A 20,355-nucleotide genomic window follows, 5' to 3' on the forward strand; every position below is an offset into this window, starting at 1 on the left:
GCTCCATGGCCCTGCAGCGCCAGGGCCCACAGGATCCGAGGCCCCAGGGAAGATTCTGGCGAGCTGGGAACCAGCAAGTGCAATTCCCGCAGCCGGGGCCTGGCTAACACGCGGACCCTTGGGTAAGCGAGAGCAGGGATGGGGAAACATCGGCGGGCAGCTGGAACTTGAGCCGCTCGCGTCCTCCACAAGCAGGCCAGGGCGTCTGAGCTTTATCACGCGGGGCTTGGGGGGGCTGCAGAGTTTGGAGCAGGGAGACCATGAGTATATGCATGGAGCAGGCGGACTGTTGGCAGGGCGGGGGCCAGGGGGAGCCTGACCCCTGCGGGGAGGCGGTGGAGCTAATGTGGAGTGAGGTCGGGGCGCGGCGGGGGCACAGAGGGCAGAGGCAAAGGCCAGCTCTTTGGGAAGTGAAACGGAGGGCCCTCTGCGGAGACTGCTCATTCCCCCATCTGGAGTTATTAATAGCTCTTTGCCTCACTTTTCAGATGAACAACTTATACCAACCAGATATCAATGCCACTGAAGGTAGCAGGGCATAAAATAGGAATGCCACTGCATCTGGCACGCTGGCCATGCGTAGGGGGCCATAACTCGGGGGCCTGCCTGCATCCCTCACAGCGCCCCCGCCACGGCCACTGTGTGGCTGCAGCCCTTCCGGTCCCTCTCCCCCAGCTGGCGGCCCCACTGCTGCTCCAGCCGCCGTTCTCAACCACAATGTAGTGCTTCTGAAGTTAGGGACCAGAGGACACAGGCATTAAAACATGACATGGAGGCCTGGCCGCCTCCAGCAAATGTCACTTGTCAGGTGGGAAGACAGCAAAAGACGAAGTCTTGATGTGCCCTCGGGGCCAGGCTGCAAGGCCGCCAGCAACGGCGGCGAGCCAGAGAGCTGGTTTCGCTCTGGGGAGCGTGGACTCGAGTCCGCTTGGAAGACGAGTGCCCACCAGCTGTTCGCCGAGCCAAGGATGGGCAAGCATGGGGCCGCCGTCACTCACCCACCCGAGCTGCAGGGGCCTGTCCGATGCAGGCACTCCCCTCCAGACAGAAGGGACAGTGCAGTAAGGTGCAGATCGTGGCGAGGGCTGTGAAGGGACCAGGACGGGGGGACAGGGAATGGGACTTACCATAGACGACATCTGAGTAGCCGAATGACCAGGAGGCCAGAACTGGTCATGAGGTTTGAAGAGCTCCCAGCAGCAGGTGCAGCAGCCCGGGAGCAGGAAGGCTCTGGCACTGGGGGAGAGGAAGAAGGACTGCACCAGCAGGGGGAGGGACGAGGGCGTGGAGTCATGGGGATGGGTCTGCGAGCTGCTATGAGAAGGGCTGGCACGGTGAGCCCGGAAAACAGGAGAGCCGTTGACTGTCATTTGTCCCATTGGTAGTTCCCAGAGTGACTGAGTCAGGGGTGTCGGCAGGGAGCAGAGGGTGGAAGACAGGCCGGGCAGGGAGGTGGACAACGGCCCGATCCCAAAAGCCTCGAGTGCCAGACACAGTCTTCAGAATTGCATGTGTGAGGGTTTTGTCGGGTGCTGTCAAGGAGTCCTCGGGAAGTTCACGTTGGGATCAACACAGGGAGACTGAGAGCCGGGGAGCCGTGTCCCCCAGCGGCCAGGTGCTTAGAGCTTCTGGAGTCGCAGCTAGGACTCGCCTGCACCTGAGTGGTACGACCCTGCCCCTCCTCAATGGCCAGACCACCTGCCCAGGCAGACAGGAAGGAAGCGGCTGTGGGACCCTCCCCTCCCCGGCCCTCCCAAACCCCCAACTCCAAGGTCCATCCTTTCTCCACTGGTTTTCCTGCCTTCCTGTCATCTCTGCAGGCTTGTATGCTTCCAAGAAAGCCTTTCCCTGGTTAAGCCGGATGCTTTCCGTTGCCTGCCTGTCCCCCACACAGTCGGGGGCACCCATGGGGCTCCATCGGTGGGCTGCTGTTTGCCTCCTGAGGGCTGCGCCGGGATCCCAGGCTGGCTCCCAGAGGCTCCAGTTGGAAGCATCCTCACTGCCTGGGAGCTGGGTGACGAGACCCACCTGAGGCTGGGAGGGTGAGTCTCCCACCCGCCAGCATCATTTGACCACACGTCCTAGATGCTAGATGCCCCCTGTGCACTGGGCTTATGGAACAGACCACAGGGGAGGCCACCTGCCCATTTGGTGCCAAGTCCATTCTCCGTTTGCCTGATAAGAGGGAGATAACTCTGTGGCTCAGAGGCAAGCCCCGATGTGCCGATGCCAACCGGACTATCCCGTCCCCACCTCCCTAAGTATCCAGGGGGGAGCTGTGACCACGAGGGTGTTTGGTGGGGCAGGCGAGCCAGTTAATGAGACACGCCCTCTTCCTCCCAACACTGGCGCATTGGTGTGTGAGGCCTGGAAGGATGGCCAGCAGGAAGAAAGTGGCTGGATTTTCTGGGAGACCGTCTTGCAGGCCCCGAGCACAAGGCCAGCTCAATGAAAATCCAGCAGAGGCAGCAAGGTGGCTGCTTGGTGACCTCACTGGACCCTCCAGGTCAAGCCTCTCCTGAAGGACCCCGTCTGGCCAAGTCGTTCCCTGTTTTAGGCAGACGGGGTCGGGTTGACGGATATTGGGGTAGAAGAGACAGACGGGGGCGCCTGGGTGGCACAGAGGTTAAGCGTCTGCCGGCGATCTGGGATCGAGCCCCACATCAGGCTCTTCTGCTATGAGCCTGCTTCTTCCTCTCCCACTCCCCCTGCTTGTGTTCCCTCTCTCGCTGGCTGTCTCTATCTCTGTTGAATAAATAAATAAAATCTTTAAAAAAAAAAAAAAAAGAAGAGACAGACGGGAGTCAGAAGTGTGGCAGGTGTGATGAGCAGGACGTGTGGGGAGATGGGGCCAAGGGCTGGAAGCCGGGACAAGATCCAGAGAGTGGCCGGGGAGCCGGCCAGTGGCGGGACAAGGAGGGAAAGCGCGCAGGCCAAGGGCACAATGCGTGCAGGGGCTCAGCGGCCAGGAACAGAGGGCGCTTTCGGAATGGAAGGAAATGCCATGTGCGGCAAAGCGGGCCCGGAGAGGTGGTGAGATGGGCCTCAGCACCGGCCTCATGAATCCTCAGTCCGCACCTGAGCCCTGGGGCAGTGGGGCTGCCAGGTCTACAGTGGGCACACTGCGCTGACTGGGGTGGTGGGCAGATTGCTGCGATGGAAGAGCCCGGAGCAGGTGGGCCGGCTACAGCCAGGAGCAGAGCTGGCACAGGAGGAGGCAGGTGGCCTGGACAGGGTTTGGTGGCTGGTTCGCTGCAGGAGAGCCAGGGAGGAGGGGGCCTCTAGGCCGACAGGACGGCTGATGGTGGGGCTGCCCGCTACCAGGCAGGGGTGGAGGGACCCACTGAGGAGAGCAGCCTTGGGCCCGGCCCGCCAGCCACCTGCCTACCAAGCAAGCTCTGGGCTGTGGGGGGCTGGGGAGGACTGGGCCGGCCAGTGTCGATGTGACAAGTGACCCAAGCCGGGGGCTGAGGCAGAGCCGCCGGGTGGGTGTCGTGCAGGAGGAGCTCTGCCAGCTTCCCCTGCTGGGCCCCAAGCCAAGGGGTTCTCTGTTATCCGCAAGCCCAGGGAAGGACTGGCCACCACGGGAAGCCTCCTGGGGGCGCACAACTGCAGACCGAGGGTGCAGACAGAGGACTCCTTAGTAACTTTTATTCCAAACCTGCTCACAAGTGAGTACAAAGACCGGGGTTCGGGTGCAATGTGAAACACTGATGCCTGTCTCCCAAACAGGGCTTGTCCGCTGTCCCCCGAAGGCAGCGAGCCCTGTGTCAGCGCGCCGGCTAGTGCTGCCTGGACCGCAAGGACCTCTTGCTGACCTTGGAGGGCCCAGCCTCCCGCTCCTTCTCGGGGTCGAAGACTTCTGTGCACGGAAAAGGCCGGAAGGTACCGTGAGTGGCAGCGCCGGGCGCACACACGGCACAGCCGCTCAAGGCTACAGCTACGTGTCGCCTGCCGAGGGCTCTGTCCTCGCCCCTCCCTGCTGATCCCCTCCACGCCGCAGCCGGGAAAGGGGGTCACCTCCCATCCCAGGACGGCTGCCAGTGGGGGACTTATCTAGACCACACCCTCCCCTCCCTGGGAGTTCTCCTGGGTCCCGCAGGAACCGCTTCAGCACGTGGGTTCGGCTCACACAGACCCGCACACGCAAAGCCCTCGCCTGAGCGCTCCCCGTCCCCAGGTGTCCCTCAGTCCCACCAGCCAGCCCCTCCCCGAGGCCGGGGGACAGCCCCCGAGCAGCGCAGGGACGCGAACCTGGTATCTCGTGGGGCCAGTAGTCATTACAGTGGGGGCAGCGCGGCTCGAGACTGGGCTGGAAATACTTGGCCACGCAAGGTAAGTGCATCCTGATCCCACACGTCTCGCAGCTTTGACCCTGAAACCAGAAAGGCGACGGCGTGGAGCTTCGCGCACACCTCCGTGTTCACAAGCCTTCCGCAAACGGCAAGGAAAACGACCAGCAGGCTCCAGATGAACAAGGATAAGCCCAGAGCCCTCAGCACAAGGGCTTGCAGGAATTGTTATTAAAAAATTCTGAGAAATGAATGTAGATGAAAGACACTCAACACTCTAACAGCGGGGCGCCTGGGGGGCTCAGTCAGGTAAATATCTGCCTTCAGCTCACGTCACGATCCCAGGGTCCTGGGACCAAGCCCCATGTCGGGCTCCCTGCTCAGCAGGGAGTCTGCTTGTCCCTTTCCCTCTGCCGCTCCCCGCTCCCCCACCCACTCTTTCTCTCCCTCTCTCTCAAATAAATAGAAATCTTAAACAAAAACCAAAACTCTGACAGCCAGAGCGCGATGGTGGTGGGAAACTCGGGCTCCCGGTGCGCACAGGCCCTCGGAGCGTGCGGGACCGTGCATGGCTTCAGCCTTCCCGAAGGCCGTCTGGCAACGCGGATCAAAGGCTGTAGGAAAACCTGTGTACGCTGTGCCAGAAATTGCTCTTCCGGGAATCCAGCCCCAGGAAACGACCCCAGGTGCCCGAGGGTACCTGTGCAGAGGCTCGTCGGAGCGTAGAGCTGAGAGTCAGAAAGAGGAAACCCAAATGTCCAGCGCTGGCCCCCCGCAGTGAAGCCCCGCCAAGCGGGCAGCATAAAGCAGAACGGCAGCGGCCACTAGAGCCAGATGTTCCCCACACCCCCGCTAAGACGACCCGGGCTGCACACACAGCTCCGAGAGCCCTGGACTAGAACCGAGGACCAGGGAGGAGAGGCGGGCGCGCGTGTGGTCGTCCTCAGACACTTCGAGGGGATGGCCTGCGTGTGCCCATGCCAGAGGCGGGGCTGGGAGGCCTCGGAGCCCGGGGAGCCGGCACACACCCCGCCGCCCGGTACCTGGATGAGGAGGCTGTGGCAGATGTTACAGATCTTCACGGCGTCGGGGTACGTCTCGCGGATGTACTGCTCCATCTCCAGGATGGCCCGGCTGTGCAGGGTGAACTCCCCTTCCTTCTGCAGGACAGAACAGGACGCCGCAGTGTCTCAGCCCCTGGCATGCCGGCCCCTTCCCCGCCCGGTAGGCCCACGGCCCAGGAAGCCGAGCAGGGCTGGGCGCCCCTCACACTGCCGGTTTCCACCAGCCGACAGGTGTCCACGTTGGCCCCTTGGCAGACCCGCCAGGCAGGAAAACCTAGGCCAAGACCAAAAAGGAGCCGAGGTGAGGCTCCCCGCACCCCTGGCTCTACACCTCACTTGTACCACACATGCGTGATCGAGGTGCCAGCAGCCCCCGAGCAGGGCTGGTCCTCCTACGGGGAGGACACGGAGCTGGGAGAGGGAGGCGGTTTCCCCACGGGGCGAAGTGGGCACAGCCCCTGCCCGAGCGCTCACCCCTTCCTCTCCTCCCCCAGCCAGCACCCCAGCCGCCTCCTGCGCCCCCGCACTGCCTTCAGCTCCAGGGTCATTGCCCCAGTTGGGGAAGGGCTGTCCTGGGATCGTGTTTCCGTCCATCTGTAACTCGACTTCAGCAAGCTGCCTGCCCGATCTCTGGCTCCTCCCCAGACCGTGGGCCCTGGGCAGCAGCGCCAGGCCCGGTTCTGCTCTTAGTGTCCCCAGGCCTAGTGTGGGACTCAGTGCTTGGCAGTCCTGTGATAAACCACCCAGGGAAGGTGAAGTTGACCCTGCACTGAGACCACAGAGGAATGCCCAAGGCTCCAGTGAACAAGTACAAGTTCATGGTCGGGCCCAAGCCACATTCTAAACATCTGTGTGCCTGGAACCGTGCCTGGTGCTTATCATTCATGACCCTGCTCGGCCTGTGGGGGCCCCGTCACAGGGAGGGCAGGCAAAGTGCCCTAACCCCCAAAGAAGACCCAACTGCACAAGATCTCCCAGGCCTCGCAACCACTCGAGCTCAGGCCCCGCAGCGCAGTGGCCCGAGGCGTGGGGGTGCGGCCGTCAGCAGAGGCCCACACTCTGAGGATCCGCACCCGCCCAGGGGCCTCCCCCCGACCCCATCCACCCGCCCTCTGGCCCACCACTGGGCACAATCATGTCTGTGCCCTGGATGCACATGATTAACTCGTGGGGCCAAAGCAGGGTGCTCGGGGCTCCTGGAGTGGCAGGGTGGGTGGCTCTGGGCAGGAGGACCAGCAGGTGACTACGGTGGGTTTCTGCAGGAAGACCGGTTATTTCCTCACCTTCCCATGAGGAACAAGTACTTCTTCTGTATTTAGGGGAAGTTTTAACTAAGGCCCAGCCCAGCCACGCCCCCAGCAGCACTGACAGAGCGTCTGCAGGTCAGTAAGGTGCAAGGAAAAGTCGTAGCCCCCACCCTTAAAAACACTCCGTCTGCGGGCAGAGCTCCGTCGGTTACAACCCAAGCTGCCTGAGAATGTTCCCTCTTGCCAGGCCTGACCCGGAGAGGAGGAGAGCACGGGACAACCGTTGGGAGCTGCAGTCACCCAAGCCTGAGCCTGGATGGGGCTCTGCCGCTGGCCGGATGGGCGGCGTCCCCCACGCCCCGGAGCCGCGGCGCGTTCCGCTCAACAGCAGAGCTGAGGGGCTCTCTGTCATCACGGGGCTGCAGGAGAACCTGAGGCCGCAGTGGGCACGATCGTGCCCGGGGGTCCCAGCACCCCTGCCCTCGGCCCCGTAGCCTCTGCAGCCAGGGAAGCACTCACTGCCACTTTGCGGGGACAACCCCCCACGGGAGCAAGGACCCAGCACCACAGCTCTGGGAACCAGAGGCAGGCTCTCCCGGGAAGGGAAGTGCAGCAGCGCCTCACCACGAGCTCGGCCTCCAGCCACGGCTCCGACCACCAAGTGAGGAAGTGGAGGGCTGACCTGAGTGCTTGGGGACTCGGCCGAGGTCAGGGGCCAGCGCGGCTGGTCAGCCTCGGGTTCCTGGCAGCGCTGCTGCCTTCTGTGGGAAAAGACCAGAAACATCTGCTCTGCTCCAGCCAACAGAAGCAGCCACGGGTCTAGCAATGGGAACGTCTACACCGTCTGGTCCCTTCCCGGAGAGCCCCAGCTCCTCTCCGGCCCCTGCCCACCCGTCCTCTCGGCTCCTTACGGGCCAGCGTCTAAGCGAAAGGCCTGGAATAACGTGACACTGACCTCGATGAGCCATTTGTTTTGTACAAACTTCTGCAGCACCTGCTCCGCCTCCTTCTTCCTCATCTTCTTGCCTTTGAGCTGATCCACCAGGTTCAAAATATTTGTGGAAGATGCAAAGCCAGTGTCGGAGTCAATAATCAGTTCCAACTGAAAGAAACAGCAGGTACCACGTTGCAGGCAGAACCGGGCTCTGGGTGGGACGATTCTTCAGGAAGCCGGTTTCCTAACCAGCACCAAAAGCCGTAACCACGGCCAATCCTTTTGACTCCATGCTCACCCTGTGACATGCCCCATGAACGACCTTAATGCCTCCAAATCAAGAGTCCTCTCTCGCCCCCCACCTCCCTGAAAGCAGAGCAGCTGAGGAACGGATGCATCAGGAGGTGGCACCCTCCTCCTCACACGGGGGCAGGACATCAGGGCTCAGGGGCAAGCTGGAGGCAGGAAGGCCGGGACCGCAAAGCCACGGTGGGCCCGGAAGCAGGCACGCTCGGGGGCTAACGGTCACCAGAGGAGGCTCAGGAAGGAACGATTCTCGGACTAGTCGTCAGAGACTTGGATTCGCCAGACCTGGAGGAGGCCAGAACGTCTCAACTCTTTACCGCCCGGTTATCCGACGGTGCACTCACGACCGAGAACCACTGCGGCGGCCAGGTGTGCGGCCGGCTGAGTGACAGGAGGGCTGAGCCAACGGCTCTGATGCTGGGGAGGCAGAGCAGCGCCTCTCAAACGTGGATGGGGAAACGTGCCCTCAGGGCGGCTCATTACAATGCAGACCCAGATTCAACAGTCCGGGGCGGGGGGCGGGGGGACTGGGATTTGGCCTTTCTAGCAAGCTCCCTGCTGCTGCTGCTGCGGGTCTGGACCGTGCTGCGAGCACCAGGCAGTAATCCCCGTTCACCTGCATCGCACACCCAGAAGCCTGGGGCACAACCAATCCGGTTCAAACCTAGAGAAGTTCTTCCTTCCCGGGCAGCCGTGGCGCCCTGCTCAGTGACCCCCCTGCACGTGGCCCCTGGGGCAGCCAAGGTCACCCTCCAAGATGACGGTTTCCATTTCTGATGATTGAAGACAGCGAGTTTCCCATAAGAAGCCCTGCCGATAAACAGGAGCTACTGTACTTACAGCCTTTCTGAACAGATCCAGCTCATTCTCTGCAAAATCTGAGGCCATTTTGGAAACAGACGTCGTCGCCAGATTCACCTACAAAAGAGGTCAGCGTGGCAGTCAGGCCGGGCCCCTCGATGGCCACTGAGCACTGGGGTCCAGGCCCTGCCAGCCACAGGGCTGGATCTGTGGCCAGTCCTACGTTCAAGCTCGAGCTCAGTCAGCACGTCTGCTTCTCGGGGAGCTTTAGAACTCCAAAGTTTGTGCAGTATCTTCCAAACTCCGGATGGGGGCTCGTCTGCACGCTTAATGGAGCTTCACATGCAAAAGGCACTGAGAAGTCCAGCAGTAAACAAATCTGATTTACCGATTTAATTCAGCATTCCCAGAGTTATTTGATGCCACAACCCTTTTGTCCTGGAAGAGCGTGGGAGTCCCTGGCCAGTGCCCCTCTCTGGGTGGGCCTGGCTGGGGGGAGCCTGGCCTCCTTGGATGGGCCTACACCGGTGCCCTGGCGTGGGTGGGGGCATTGTCTGCTCCGCCACCTGTCTCTCCCCTTACTCCCTGGCCAGGAGGGCCACCGGAGCCCAACAGGAGGCCCAGAGGGCTCTCAGTCCCAGCGCCACATTCTTCCTTCCCACAGCATCCATGTCTCATTCCAAATGAAAAATCACTTTCCACCCTTCAATCCTAGTGTTGCACACATTTGAGGGGACTTCTTATGTTGAACTGTCAACAGACAAAACCAAGCCTAACACATGCTGCCCTGTCTTGGGCAAGGGGCTCCATGGGGGACAGCGAAGTGAGCACGGAGGTAACCGCGCCCCCATCCCCGATCGCGGCAAAGGACACTGATAGCAGCGCCGGTGACCCGGGCAGGGCAGGGCGGCCATGCTGGGCTGAGTCTGTGTCCCCCACTGCAGGGCTGCTGGGGCGGGGGCACCTCCACCTCCACCTCCACCTCCACCCACCACAGTTCCTCACGGACACCGCAAGAGGGCGCCAGCGTGCACTCACCAGCGCATAAACGGGTCTCCCATCATCTTCGGTGGCTCCTTTCTTTATCTCAATATACAAGGACTCCAAGACACTGTTAATGTTGTTGATAAAGTCCTCCAACTCCTCCACGGCGCCAGTGCCTGGAGAGAAATGGGCCGGGGCGCTGGGTGGGCGATGGGCATCAGGAAAGTGTGGCTGTCTAGTCATTCCATCCACCTGAGCCCGTGACAGCAAGGCCAGGAGCAGGTAAAGGCCCAGGCCCCCTGGGTCAATGCCAATCGTGTGGCTTCTTCTTTCCTCGAGTATTCAGACAGGAAGGTGCTGTGAGCAGGAAGGCCGGCAAAATGGTGTCTTGAGCCTGCCCAGCTCTTCCTGTCCTTGCTGGAAGCCCCCACCTGCTGCCCCCTGCTGCCCCTCCCCCCCACACTGTGCTGCTCTCTACACGCTTCCCCAAGCGGAGGCTGTCCCTGCACAGCCTCACCCGTGCTGGGTCTGTCTCTATACCTTCTTCCCTTTATCCGCCATCCAGACACACACTGAACACTCCCGTGCCAGCCTGCGTGCTGGGCCCAGGGGCTGCGGGGCAGGGGGCAGCGGGCAGCGGTGAAGTCTAACTAAATAATCAGACCAGGGAAAGAGCACCAACTCACACTGAGCGCACCCCCGGCCCCGGAAGAGGCCCTGCACCGAGCACTTTCAGGTCATTAGTCCATCCTGCCAGCAGCTGTCTGAGGCAGGCACCAGCGTCCTCCTCCAGCTCGGTGGCGAGGCCCAGATGCACGGGGGCTGACATGCCCACACTGCACCCCGGGCACAGTGAGCAGTGGGGAGCCTGGCAGCATGGCCAAGGCCGGGCTCCGGTCTGCATGCTATCCCACCTCCGTGCTGCCCGGGGCCACCAGTCCATAGACGAGGGGTCCATACAGAACCCGGGGAGCCATCACCGTCCCCGTGTGCAGGGGAGCTGGGGATGGAAGAGGTCCAGGGGCCAGTGAGGCTGCAGCGGGAGGCAGGGCAAGGCCCTGCAGCCCAGGGGAGGTGGCAATGGGGAGCCTTTCAGAGCCAGAAGCAGAGAAAGGATACGGTCAGCTCTGCGTCTTGGAATTACCCTTTTGTGTACTGTGATACTTTTTTCAACAAGAAGTCTTTATTACTGTTTTAACTTATTGAAATAATTTCACAAGATTTATGAGGAGAAGAAGCCAGTATAACAACAGACAATATGATACCACTTATGTTAAAAAACAACAATAAAACCAATGAAATACTGCAGGAGAAAGGCCTGGAAGGGTACCCACCAAGCTGATGGCTAAGGCCATTGCTAGGAGGGAGACACAGATGAAGGGGTCAGCCCAGGCACTTGATCTGTGTTTAACTTCCTACAGAGAGAGAGATTTCTGAGCTCCTTGTGTACCTAAGGAGCTGAAGTTTAAAAAAAAATGACCAGTCACGCTGGTGGCAGTGAAGGTTCACAGGCATGTGAGGCATGCAAGGGACAATTCTGACACAGGCAGAGGGGGCCCAGAAAAGCTAATGACAAAGACCAGGACAATAATATTAACACCCAAATCACAGCAGGGATCAAATCTTCCTTTTTTAAGTAAATTTAAGTTGTTAAAAAAAAAAAAAAGCCCTTTAAATAAAAAATCAGTAGTAATAAATAGGTGGTGCATGGACATGGGACAAACGGCGAGGACAGAACGATGATGGGATGTGGCCCCAGCTGCTGAGTGCCTGGGAGCAGAGGCGGCCCAGGTGGTACTTCCTGCCTCCACTTGCGCCCTTCCTTTCCGAAATGCCTCCCTCCTCCTCACCCCCATTTCTGCCTACTCGTTACGGAAGCGACTCAAATAGCACTTTTTTCCATGAAAGGTTCTCTGGAGCCCCCAGTACACAGGGCCTTTGCCATCCTTCCTCTGCCACACAGATGGCCATGCGTGACGTGGGGACCTGGGCTTGTGCAGGGTGGCCAGGAAGCTTCTCGGCGGGCGGGAAGCCCTTCTGCCGCAGAGCTCCTGACCCTGGGAAGCCGGCTGCACGGCAGTTGGGCCTTCGGGAGCCGCCTCTCACCGCCTGGAGGTGGGTGACAGGGCTCTTCGTGGGCAGGAGCCGCTCCGTCCACCCAATATGACACAATGGCAAGTCCCGCCTCCCTCTGAAAGTGATAATGCACATTTTCCACCGAAAAGGCCACTCTTGGGTGTCGTTCAGAAAAATGTACCCTGTGGGCAGATCACAAACACTCCAAGACGGCGGACTTTCCAGGTACCTCGTCTGCATGGAGGTGAGCTAACAGCCCCTCCGCGCTTCCCCCGCTCCCGCCCCTCCGCCGTGTCGTCCACTCTCAATTTTCAGAAACATGAGTGTTTTCACTGAACAAAAAACCCAAAAAGACAAAAAACAAAAACAAAAACAAAAACACCCACTTCCTACTGCGGCCGTCCTTGCAGAAACCAGCCACCTGCTCAAGCCCACGCTCCCTCGCCTCACCATCTCTGACCACACGGCTTCCTAGGGCAAGGGCACGTCCGCGGCCCTGCCCGGTGCTGACACCGTGCGTGTTTCTCACGCCCTGTGCCAAACTACCTCCTTCGTACTCGTTACTGAGAATACACTTCCCTCGTATTCAGGAACACCCCGACCCGACTGGAGTTTTGGGGGCACAGCACGGTGCCGAGGGCTAAGCCAGTCCCACCCCGCCTTTCTGGGGGACCCCACGTGAGTCTCGCCCTTTGTCTCATCCCTGAAGGCCACCCACTGCCTCACCTCCAACTTCACGAGTCTAGAACACATCCCTCTGACCCTCTCTCTAGCGCCACCCCTGGCTCCAACCCCCCAGCCTCCCACTCCCCCGGCGTGCTGGACACGTCCCCTCCCGGGCACGCCTCTCTGACCAGACCAGCTGAGGGAAGGTTCCCATGCCTGGCCTCCTGCAGCTCCCAAGCACTGCCTTCCCCGATCGCTTGGCTGCTCCAGTTCCCAATCTGGCCGCCCCACACCTGGAGTCTTCTGGTAACATTTGATTGCCGATAGCCATTGCCATCTCTAACCAGATCTTAGCCTTTTGTTTTTTGGTCTTTCCCCTATATGTGTGATTTGGGGAGGAGAATAATTCCAGATACCCACATCCAGAGAACCGGAAGGCAGGAAGCTGAAGGGACCATATCTGAGGTCAGGAGGAATGGCCCCAGACCCCATGCTCAGCCTATCGGACGGACACTCTCCATCTAGGAAGGGACAAAAGGAGAGCTCGAGGTGGGAAGGTAGGAAGAAGGCTTTGGCCAGAAAGTCATCCCGTGTCCTGGTGCCCTCCGGGTCCTGCCCATTCCCCAGCCTGGCCCCTGGCTGTCAACCAGTCCTGTGTGCCCCTGTCCCCAGTGCCCTTCCAACACAGTTCTTTTAAAGTCGGCCAGAACTGAGGTCGTTTGCTTGCTACCAAGCTCCCTGACGGGCCCATCAAATGTCAAGGGCACACCGGACCGGCGCTTCCCGACCTCCAGTCTTCTGAGGAGTGGTTTTCATGGCCGTGCCTCCACCCCCTGCCCTGCTCCCGAAGCCCCTGTGGAGCTCCAGTCTGCAGATCTGTATGAACACCCTGGGCCAGAGGAGGGTCGGAGGAGCCCTTGGGCCCCAATATCCTGTAAGGCCATGGTCATGATAAAGTGCGTGAGATAAAAGGCTGAACCACACACTTCCGAGGTGTTACTTCCAGTCTTAGTCCCGCCAGGTTGATGACTTAGGAGAATGAATTAATAACATCACTCCTCCCTTCAGAACCCCAAACCCATTGAGAAAAAAGACAGGCTTCAGCTAAGTACCGAAGTTACCAGCTTTTTTGCAGGTTGAGCTGGATCAGGGACTGGGTCCTTCGACACCACGGACCTGCAGCCAGCACCGTGGGAGGACCAGCTCCAAGAAGCAGCGGGCAAGGCCCCGGACCCACCACCACTGTCTCTTCTCAGAGAGCAGGTAACCCCCGGACCAGGGCACGCGGCACCACGTCCCAACCAAGCAGAGGTCTGCGGATCGTAGGAGCCCCCTGGGTCCCCTCTCCTTGGGAGCAGGGTGTCCCTGGGCCTTCCTTGTGGGCCGGGCAAACCTGCTCGAGACGGGCTACCAACAGCGAGCCTACAATGTGCGGCTGTAATCCACCGGTGTGCGTGCCGGGCACTGCTAACTCGCCTGCTTCACGTCATCACTACCAGACACTGCGCGTCACGAATACCATCGTGACACACAAGAGGCTTGCGGACAGTCCCCATCGCTTAGCAAGCGCGCCCAGGCCGGCCTGACCCCACAGCCCAAGCTCCGGTGCACGAAGCCACAGAGCCTCAGCGGAACGGAGCGAGTGTTCTCTGGGAACACGCACCCTGCCATGTGGGGGGCCGAGAGGCCAAGGCCCAGGAGAGGACAGATCAGTTCTTTCTTTAGCAGGAAATACCCGTCTAATGGGACAATTAAAGAAAGGGGGCTCAGCGCAGTCCACGGGCCAGGGCGGCACCACACGAGAGGGGACACCGCTCCTCTGACAAGCGGGGCTGCTTCATTTTGAGACTGCTTTTTCTGTCCGTTTTGGTTTAACCAACAAACCTCTTCTTGCTAATCACGGTCCCTGCTTCCCAGAAGACTACTGGACCCTGGGGCTCACCACACACTTGGGTGGCAGGCGGTCAGGAAGTCTGCTGCCCTAACTTCAGAGCAACAAATAGTTTTGTTCCAAACTAGGCAACTATAGATAGAAAATGGTATTTTTAGGCAGAGGAAATAACAGCAAAAAATAAGACCCCTAGGGACCAAACCCACTTGTGGGCCAACTCGCCCTGTGACAGGCCTCTCATCTGATGGGGCCAGCCGGGCGGTCCACCTGAGCACGGCACTGAGGACAGGGCAGGCCAGGCCCCGGATTGGACACGGGCGCTGGGGCACACTGGGCAGAGAGAGCCCCCCGCCCTGGGGCTGGGAAAGGCTGGCGGGCAGGGACACGGGGCCGGAGAGCTTGTATAAGGCATCACATCTTGGCCTGCGACCTTCCCGTCAACTGCCCGGGAGAAGGACTGTCTGGACGTTCGGCTATGTGGAAGAAAGACGGGCATGGACAACCGTGCCACTTCCAAAGTCTGGCCAGTGAACGGCGCTGGAAGAGCAGGGAGGGAGCGCTCTTTCATGTGGCAAATACGTGCGATAAGTAATTCTCTGTATCTGTGCGTCAGTTCACCGTGTACCCCGCTTCCACCCCCTCGTGACCTCATCAGAGCCTCGTGAACAACCACGGAGGCGAGCCGGGATACAGCACGGTCTGGGCGCTTCTGCCGAGGACACCAAGGGTCACGGAGCTTAAGGGCTTACCCAAGACCACAGGGCCAGCGAGGGACAAGGTGCAGACTGGAAATGCGATGTCTGGCCTTTAGTTTGGGGTCTGGTGACAAAAGGACTTGAGCATTCATTGAAACAAAGAAGTTTTGCTGAGACACGCAACAATGAGAATTACTTCAAAATAATATGGGCTAAGTAGGTAGGAGATGTGTAGATAAAACAGGATTAGTCATGAGTTGCCATTTTAGCTGGGCAATGGGCTTCGTTGTATTACTCTACTTTTCTGTTTGACTTCTCCCATTTAAGGGTAAAAACAAAAATCTCAATCCTCACCAACAGTGTGACCTGATGCCTTCACCCTCAGGCTTCTGAATCCAGAAAGAGAAAAATGGCCATGCCCCGTGACAAGGCGGGTGAGCTCAGACCTCTGATGGTAAGGGGGGCAGACAGGCTTTGAATAACAGACTGTTCTTTTTTTTTTTTTTTTTTTTTTTTTTTTTTTTTTTTTTTTTTTTTTTTTTTTTTTTTTTTTAAAGATTTTTTATTTACTTATTCGACAGAGATAGAGACAGCCAGCGAGAGAGGGAACACAAGCAGGGGGAGTGGGAGAGGAAGAAGCAGGCTCATAGAGGAGGAGCCTGACGTGGGGCTCGAACCCGGAACGCCGGGATCACGCCCTGAGCCGAAGGCAGACGCTTTAACCGCTGTGCCACCCAGGCGCCCCTGAATAACAGACTGTTCTTAAATCTGTTGCTTAGAGAGCTGTTTCCAAATACAGAGAGACCTTTTTTTTTTTTCGTCTGACTTTAGTTAGAAAGTCTGCTTTTTGGGCCTTCCTTCAAATGGCAGTACATAAAATTTCTCTCACACTGCTTGGCACAGTTCCTGCATCTCGGCCACAGGCACCAAGGGCCCTACGACCTACGACAGCACTGCCGGGGTGGTGACGGGTCGAGCGCCTACTGTCTCTGTGTGGCAGTAAACCCACCAATTGGCCAGGCCCCTTGCCAGAGCTCCGTGGGTCAGTGCTCCAGTCGGCAACTGAGCAGTGGTGTCTCCTGTCACTACGGTGCTGGGGCAGGTGGCATGCTGAATTACAATGTGAGTCATCACAGAAAACTAAGCCACTTTCAGCAGAACTTGACTGTTGATGCTATTAATGTGCCTTTCACTTCATCTCAGCCTTCGAACACAGGTGGGCCATCGACCGTTGAGACGAGAGGCGGCCCTCACTCCCACCCTCCCAAGCCCCCCAGGGAACCTCCGGGAGCAGAGGAAGGGGTGTGCGGGGCTGACCGCCCACCCGCTAGGAGCAAAGCGGCTCTGCTTTATCCCTGGCGTGTGAGCTTCCTCCTCCCCGGGTTTCAGCTGAGCCAAGCTTGTTGGTCCTGACTCAATCGGATGCCCACGGAGGCCAGGCAGAAGCCCAGATGGGGACAAGAGCGGACGCAGTGGGTGACGTGGAGGACATGCATCCCGCCGAGAGCAGCAGGACTACTCCGCTTCAGCCACGTACCCAATCTTCGGATTTTTATCAGAAATCTCCCGGTTGGTTTGTTTTTTAACATGGTCATTAATTGTTAAAACACTATAGGGCAAACATACTGTATCCGTCAGCTAGATACCACGGACTGTCCCCGGTTTTCTAATCCTGATGTGGGCTGAGACCCTGCCATAAAGAGACTCAATGACTAATGGGGCCACTCTGTTCCCTGACCACCAGATAAGAGGCTGTGGGCTGCGAATAACTCAAGGAAGGGACTGTGTCACACTCATTCTTCTGAGAGACTGAGTGCAGACATAGCTCAGAGATAGCTCGGGCTCCATTCCAAACCAGCACAATCAAGCAGGACCACAGTGAAGCGAGTCAAGCGAATGTTCTGGCTTCCCGGTGCCCATAAAAGTTCCACTTACGCTACCCTGTCGTCTATTAAATATGCAAGGGCATCATGTCTGAAAAAACAATGCACGTACCTTCATTGAAAAATACATGCTTGCTAAAAATGCTAATCATCATCTGAGCTTTCAGCGAATTGTCACCTGGGTCCCAGACCACGGTAACAAATATATGAAAACGTTTGAAATACTGCCAAGAAGGACCAGAATGTGACACAGAGACATGAAGCACGTTGTTGGAAAAAAGGCACCGACAGACTTGCTTGATGCAAGGCTGCCGCAAACCTTTGATTTGTTAAAAAAAAAAAAGAAAGAAAGAAAAAAAGAAAAGCAACATCGGGAAAGTGCAAGAAAAAGACGTATACAGCCCAGGAACAGACCACGCGTAAGAACAGGACTCTGACCCACAAACCGCAGCCACCAGCCCAGAGAAGCAGCCCCTCATGTACAGTAACCAGCCCGGGAGCCAGCCCGCCACCTAGAAGCCAGACCGCGGCCTCTAGCTACCAGTCGCGGAAGCCTGACCATAGCCCCGTGGTAACCGGCGCAAGAGGACCAGGACGTGATTTGTAACTGACGACTTGCCCAGTTCTTGCTTCCTGCTTCCAACGTAGGACCGGCCAGAGAAAGCCGAATACGCTCCCCTCACCAACCGCGGGATGTCCTGCTTCTGGTTAACCGGCCCCCCGCCTCCAGGCCGGCACACCCGACGCCTGCCATTCTCTCCCACTCCCCCGCCTGCCACTGGGTCTCTGCCGAAACACAAGTGAGGGGACTGCCTCCCTTGCCACAGCTGCTCGGACAAACACCTCTGCCTAGCCCCCTTCGGGCGGTCTTCGTTCAGGTCCACACCAAGCCTCAGCTCAGGGCCCCGCTCCCGGGAGTGTGAACGAGGGGGCAGAACGGTGTGTGCAGGCCTGTGGTGCTGTGATGGGAGACTCTGGCCACTCTGGCCAATTCTGCTCATCCCTGGAGTGTGGCCCGGCTTCCCACGGTCTCCTGGGAGACCCACCGTAGCCCCCTACCCCTGCCCCCCATACACAGCCGGAACAGGGCCAGCTCCTGGCACCCCCCTCCGCACAGCCACTGGGGGCTCCGTCACCCTCAGCCACACTCCTTCGTGATCCCAGCATGTGCCCCCTCACGCTACACCCCCATCACGTGGGCCTCCTGCCTGCCCACAAGGCCCCTGCCCAGCTCCACACCCACACTTGTGACTTCCTTCCGCTAGGACATAGGGACCACACTTTCTGGATTTGAGGAGACAATGCCAGCACCAGAAATTCAGCTCTACGGTCTCGATCATGTTACGTATCAGCGCTATGGAACTTCTGATAGCTACTACCCCCACACCCCATCCCCAGGATGCAGGGTCAGATGACACGGGAAGGGTCACACAGGAAGGAAGGGGCAGCGAGGAGCACGTACTGAACATGCACCAGGAAGCACTCGTACCAGCACATAATGGAAGTTTCCCTGTTTAACCCTCGCGACTAAGATTTCCTTTTGAAAACAGAAAGCTGACACTTGGAAACTGAAAGAACTTCCCCAAGTCCCTGACTAGAACTCTGTCTGCCAAAAAAAAAAAAATTGCTTCCCTGCTCTTGCCGGAGGCCTCTGTGACAGTCCTGTGGAAGAATTCCTCCCGGGCCTCCACTGGCCACACAGCACCTCCCTCGTGCTTGGGATCCAGTAGAAAAGGCAACCCCAAACCAATGATGTCCACGCTCAGGAGAGAGGAAATCTGCGCTGGCCACCGGGGTCCGTCCCACCCTGGGGGCTGCGATGCACACAGTCAAGAGCGGCCTGGGATTTGGACCCGAGTCCTTCGGGAGCCAGGGCCGTGAAAGCAATGTTTGCTTCCTCATGGTTACGGAGCTTGCTGAGCCCAGAGTCCTGTCGAAGCATGAAACAGCCGCCCATTATGGAATTCTGTATGTTCAAAAAATTCACCCAGTTACATTGTAGGGGTGACTTTTCATGCTAAATTCCTGCCACGTTTCAGTTATGATCACATCCCTAATCCCCCTCCCAGATTAACGGGGACGGCAGGCGGGCTGGGGCAGTGGCAAGCTTATTAATGTTCCTCGCAGCCAAAGGGGACAAATACGCAATGAAATCATTAAAAACAGGGGGAAAACTGGTTGGGAGTCAGCTTCGAATGATCACAGAGTCCTCCCTGGAAAGAGAAGACACTCACGACCACACACAGGATGGAACACTACGCCAAAGTGTCAACCACATCGCGGTGACTCACCAGTAACGCACGCCACCTAATGATATGCAGGGATCCCGACGGGGCACCAAGGCGGCGGGGCAGAAGGAGCCCTGCGCCTCAGCAGGACAAAAACAGAGCCACGGGGAAGGCAGGTAGAAGGTCTGACAAACACGGAAAATACCTGTCAGACCCCAGTGTTCCTGTCCTACTCTGCTCACCAATCTATTTTTGGTACGTGCAGTTCAGTTAACTGGTTTTTTTGCTTGAACACCGTCGTATTTATTCTGCCCCCTGAAATCATGTCAGATCTTCATTTGTTTTAAGCTAAAATTTGAGATATTTTACCCAATTTGTCCTTAGAACTGCAGATAATTGAAAAACCCGCTAACATGAACACGTAACAACAAGCACCATGAATTACAAAATGCGAGCGCAGGGCGTCTAGAACAGTACCGCGCAGCAAGCTGGCAACCATTACAAAATAAACGAAGTCAGGGAAGACACCCCACCGGATGCTCGAGCTAGCAGGTACAAGTGGGATATTTACTTTGCCTCAGAGAACCGCCCTGCAAAATACTTCCTAAGCACACAGGAAGAAGTAACTTTACAGTGGAGACACCGTCTTCACCAACACCGTTCACCACCAGACAGCATGCAGAGAGAACACGGCTTCTGCGTCACTTCTGCAAAGTAAAGAGCATACCCATAACTGAATCGGGAGGAAGCAGCAGACAAACCTGAACTGAGGGACAGCCTACAGCTCTGCCGTCCGACAGCAGCCGCCACCGGGCCCAGGGCAGCTTGGCGCTCACAACGTGGCGCGTCCAAATTCAGACGCGTCCCAAGTGCAAAATACATCCTGGATTTCGAAGCCGTGATATTAGAAAATGGAAAAGATCTCATGAATCATTTTTTATAGCCATTACAGGTTGAAATGATATTATTTGGGATATTAATTACACCTGTTTCCTTCTACCTCTTTTACGGTGGCCCCCAGAAAACTTTCATTTATCTATGTGGCTCACATCAAATTTCCATCAGCTCTGTTCTACTCAGTAATTAACCTGTAATCTTCAAAAACGTCAACGTCATAAAAGTCAAGGAAAAGGCTGAGGAATGATTCCCAGCGAAGGCACCTAAAGAAACGTACATAACTGTGACATGTGTCCCTGTGGCAGATCCTTGGTTACGGGAGACGGTACTGAGACAACTGGAAAACTCTAGTGGGGTCTGCTGATGAGAAGGCAGTGCTATTATCAGTGTT

General features: G+C 57.9%; 1 protein-coding gene across 1 annotated transcript in view; it reads right to left on the reverse strand.

The window, feature by feature from the left end:
• Positions 1-3,634: 3,634 nt before the first annotated feature.
• NSMCE1 (NSE1 homolog, SMC5-SMC6 complex component) overlaps positions 3,635-20,355 on the reverse strand; it is a 30,361-nt gene continuing 13,640 nt past the window's right edge. Inside the window, exons 3-8 of the mRNA XM_026515647.4 lie at positions 9,683-9,804; positions 8,684-8,761; positions 7,559-7,705; positions 5,336-5,452; positions 4,255-4,375; positions 3,635-3,862 (exon numbers count right to left, since the gene is read on the reverse strand). Of these exons, the coding sequence (XP_026371432.1) occupies positions 3,783-3,862; positions 4,255-4,375; positions 5,336-5,452; positions 7,559-7,705; positions 8,684-8,761; positions 9,683-9,804 (665 nt within the window). The 3' untranslated portion in view covers positions 3,635-3,782. The remainder of the gene's footprint in view (positions 3,863-4,254; positions 4,376-5,335; positions 5,453-7,558; positions 7,706-8,683; positions 8,762-9,682; positions 9,805-20,355) is intronic.

This window comes from Ursus arctos, unplaced genomic scaffold (assembly GCF_023065955.2).
Source record: "Ursus arctos isolate Adak ecotype North America unplaced genomic scaffold, UrsArc2.0 scaffold_2, whole genome shotgun sequence".
Classification (NCBI taxonomy): domain Eukaryota; kingdom Metazoa; phylum Chordata; class Mammalia; order Carnivora; family Ursidae; genus Ursus; species Ursus arctos.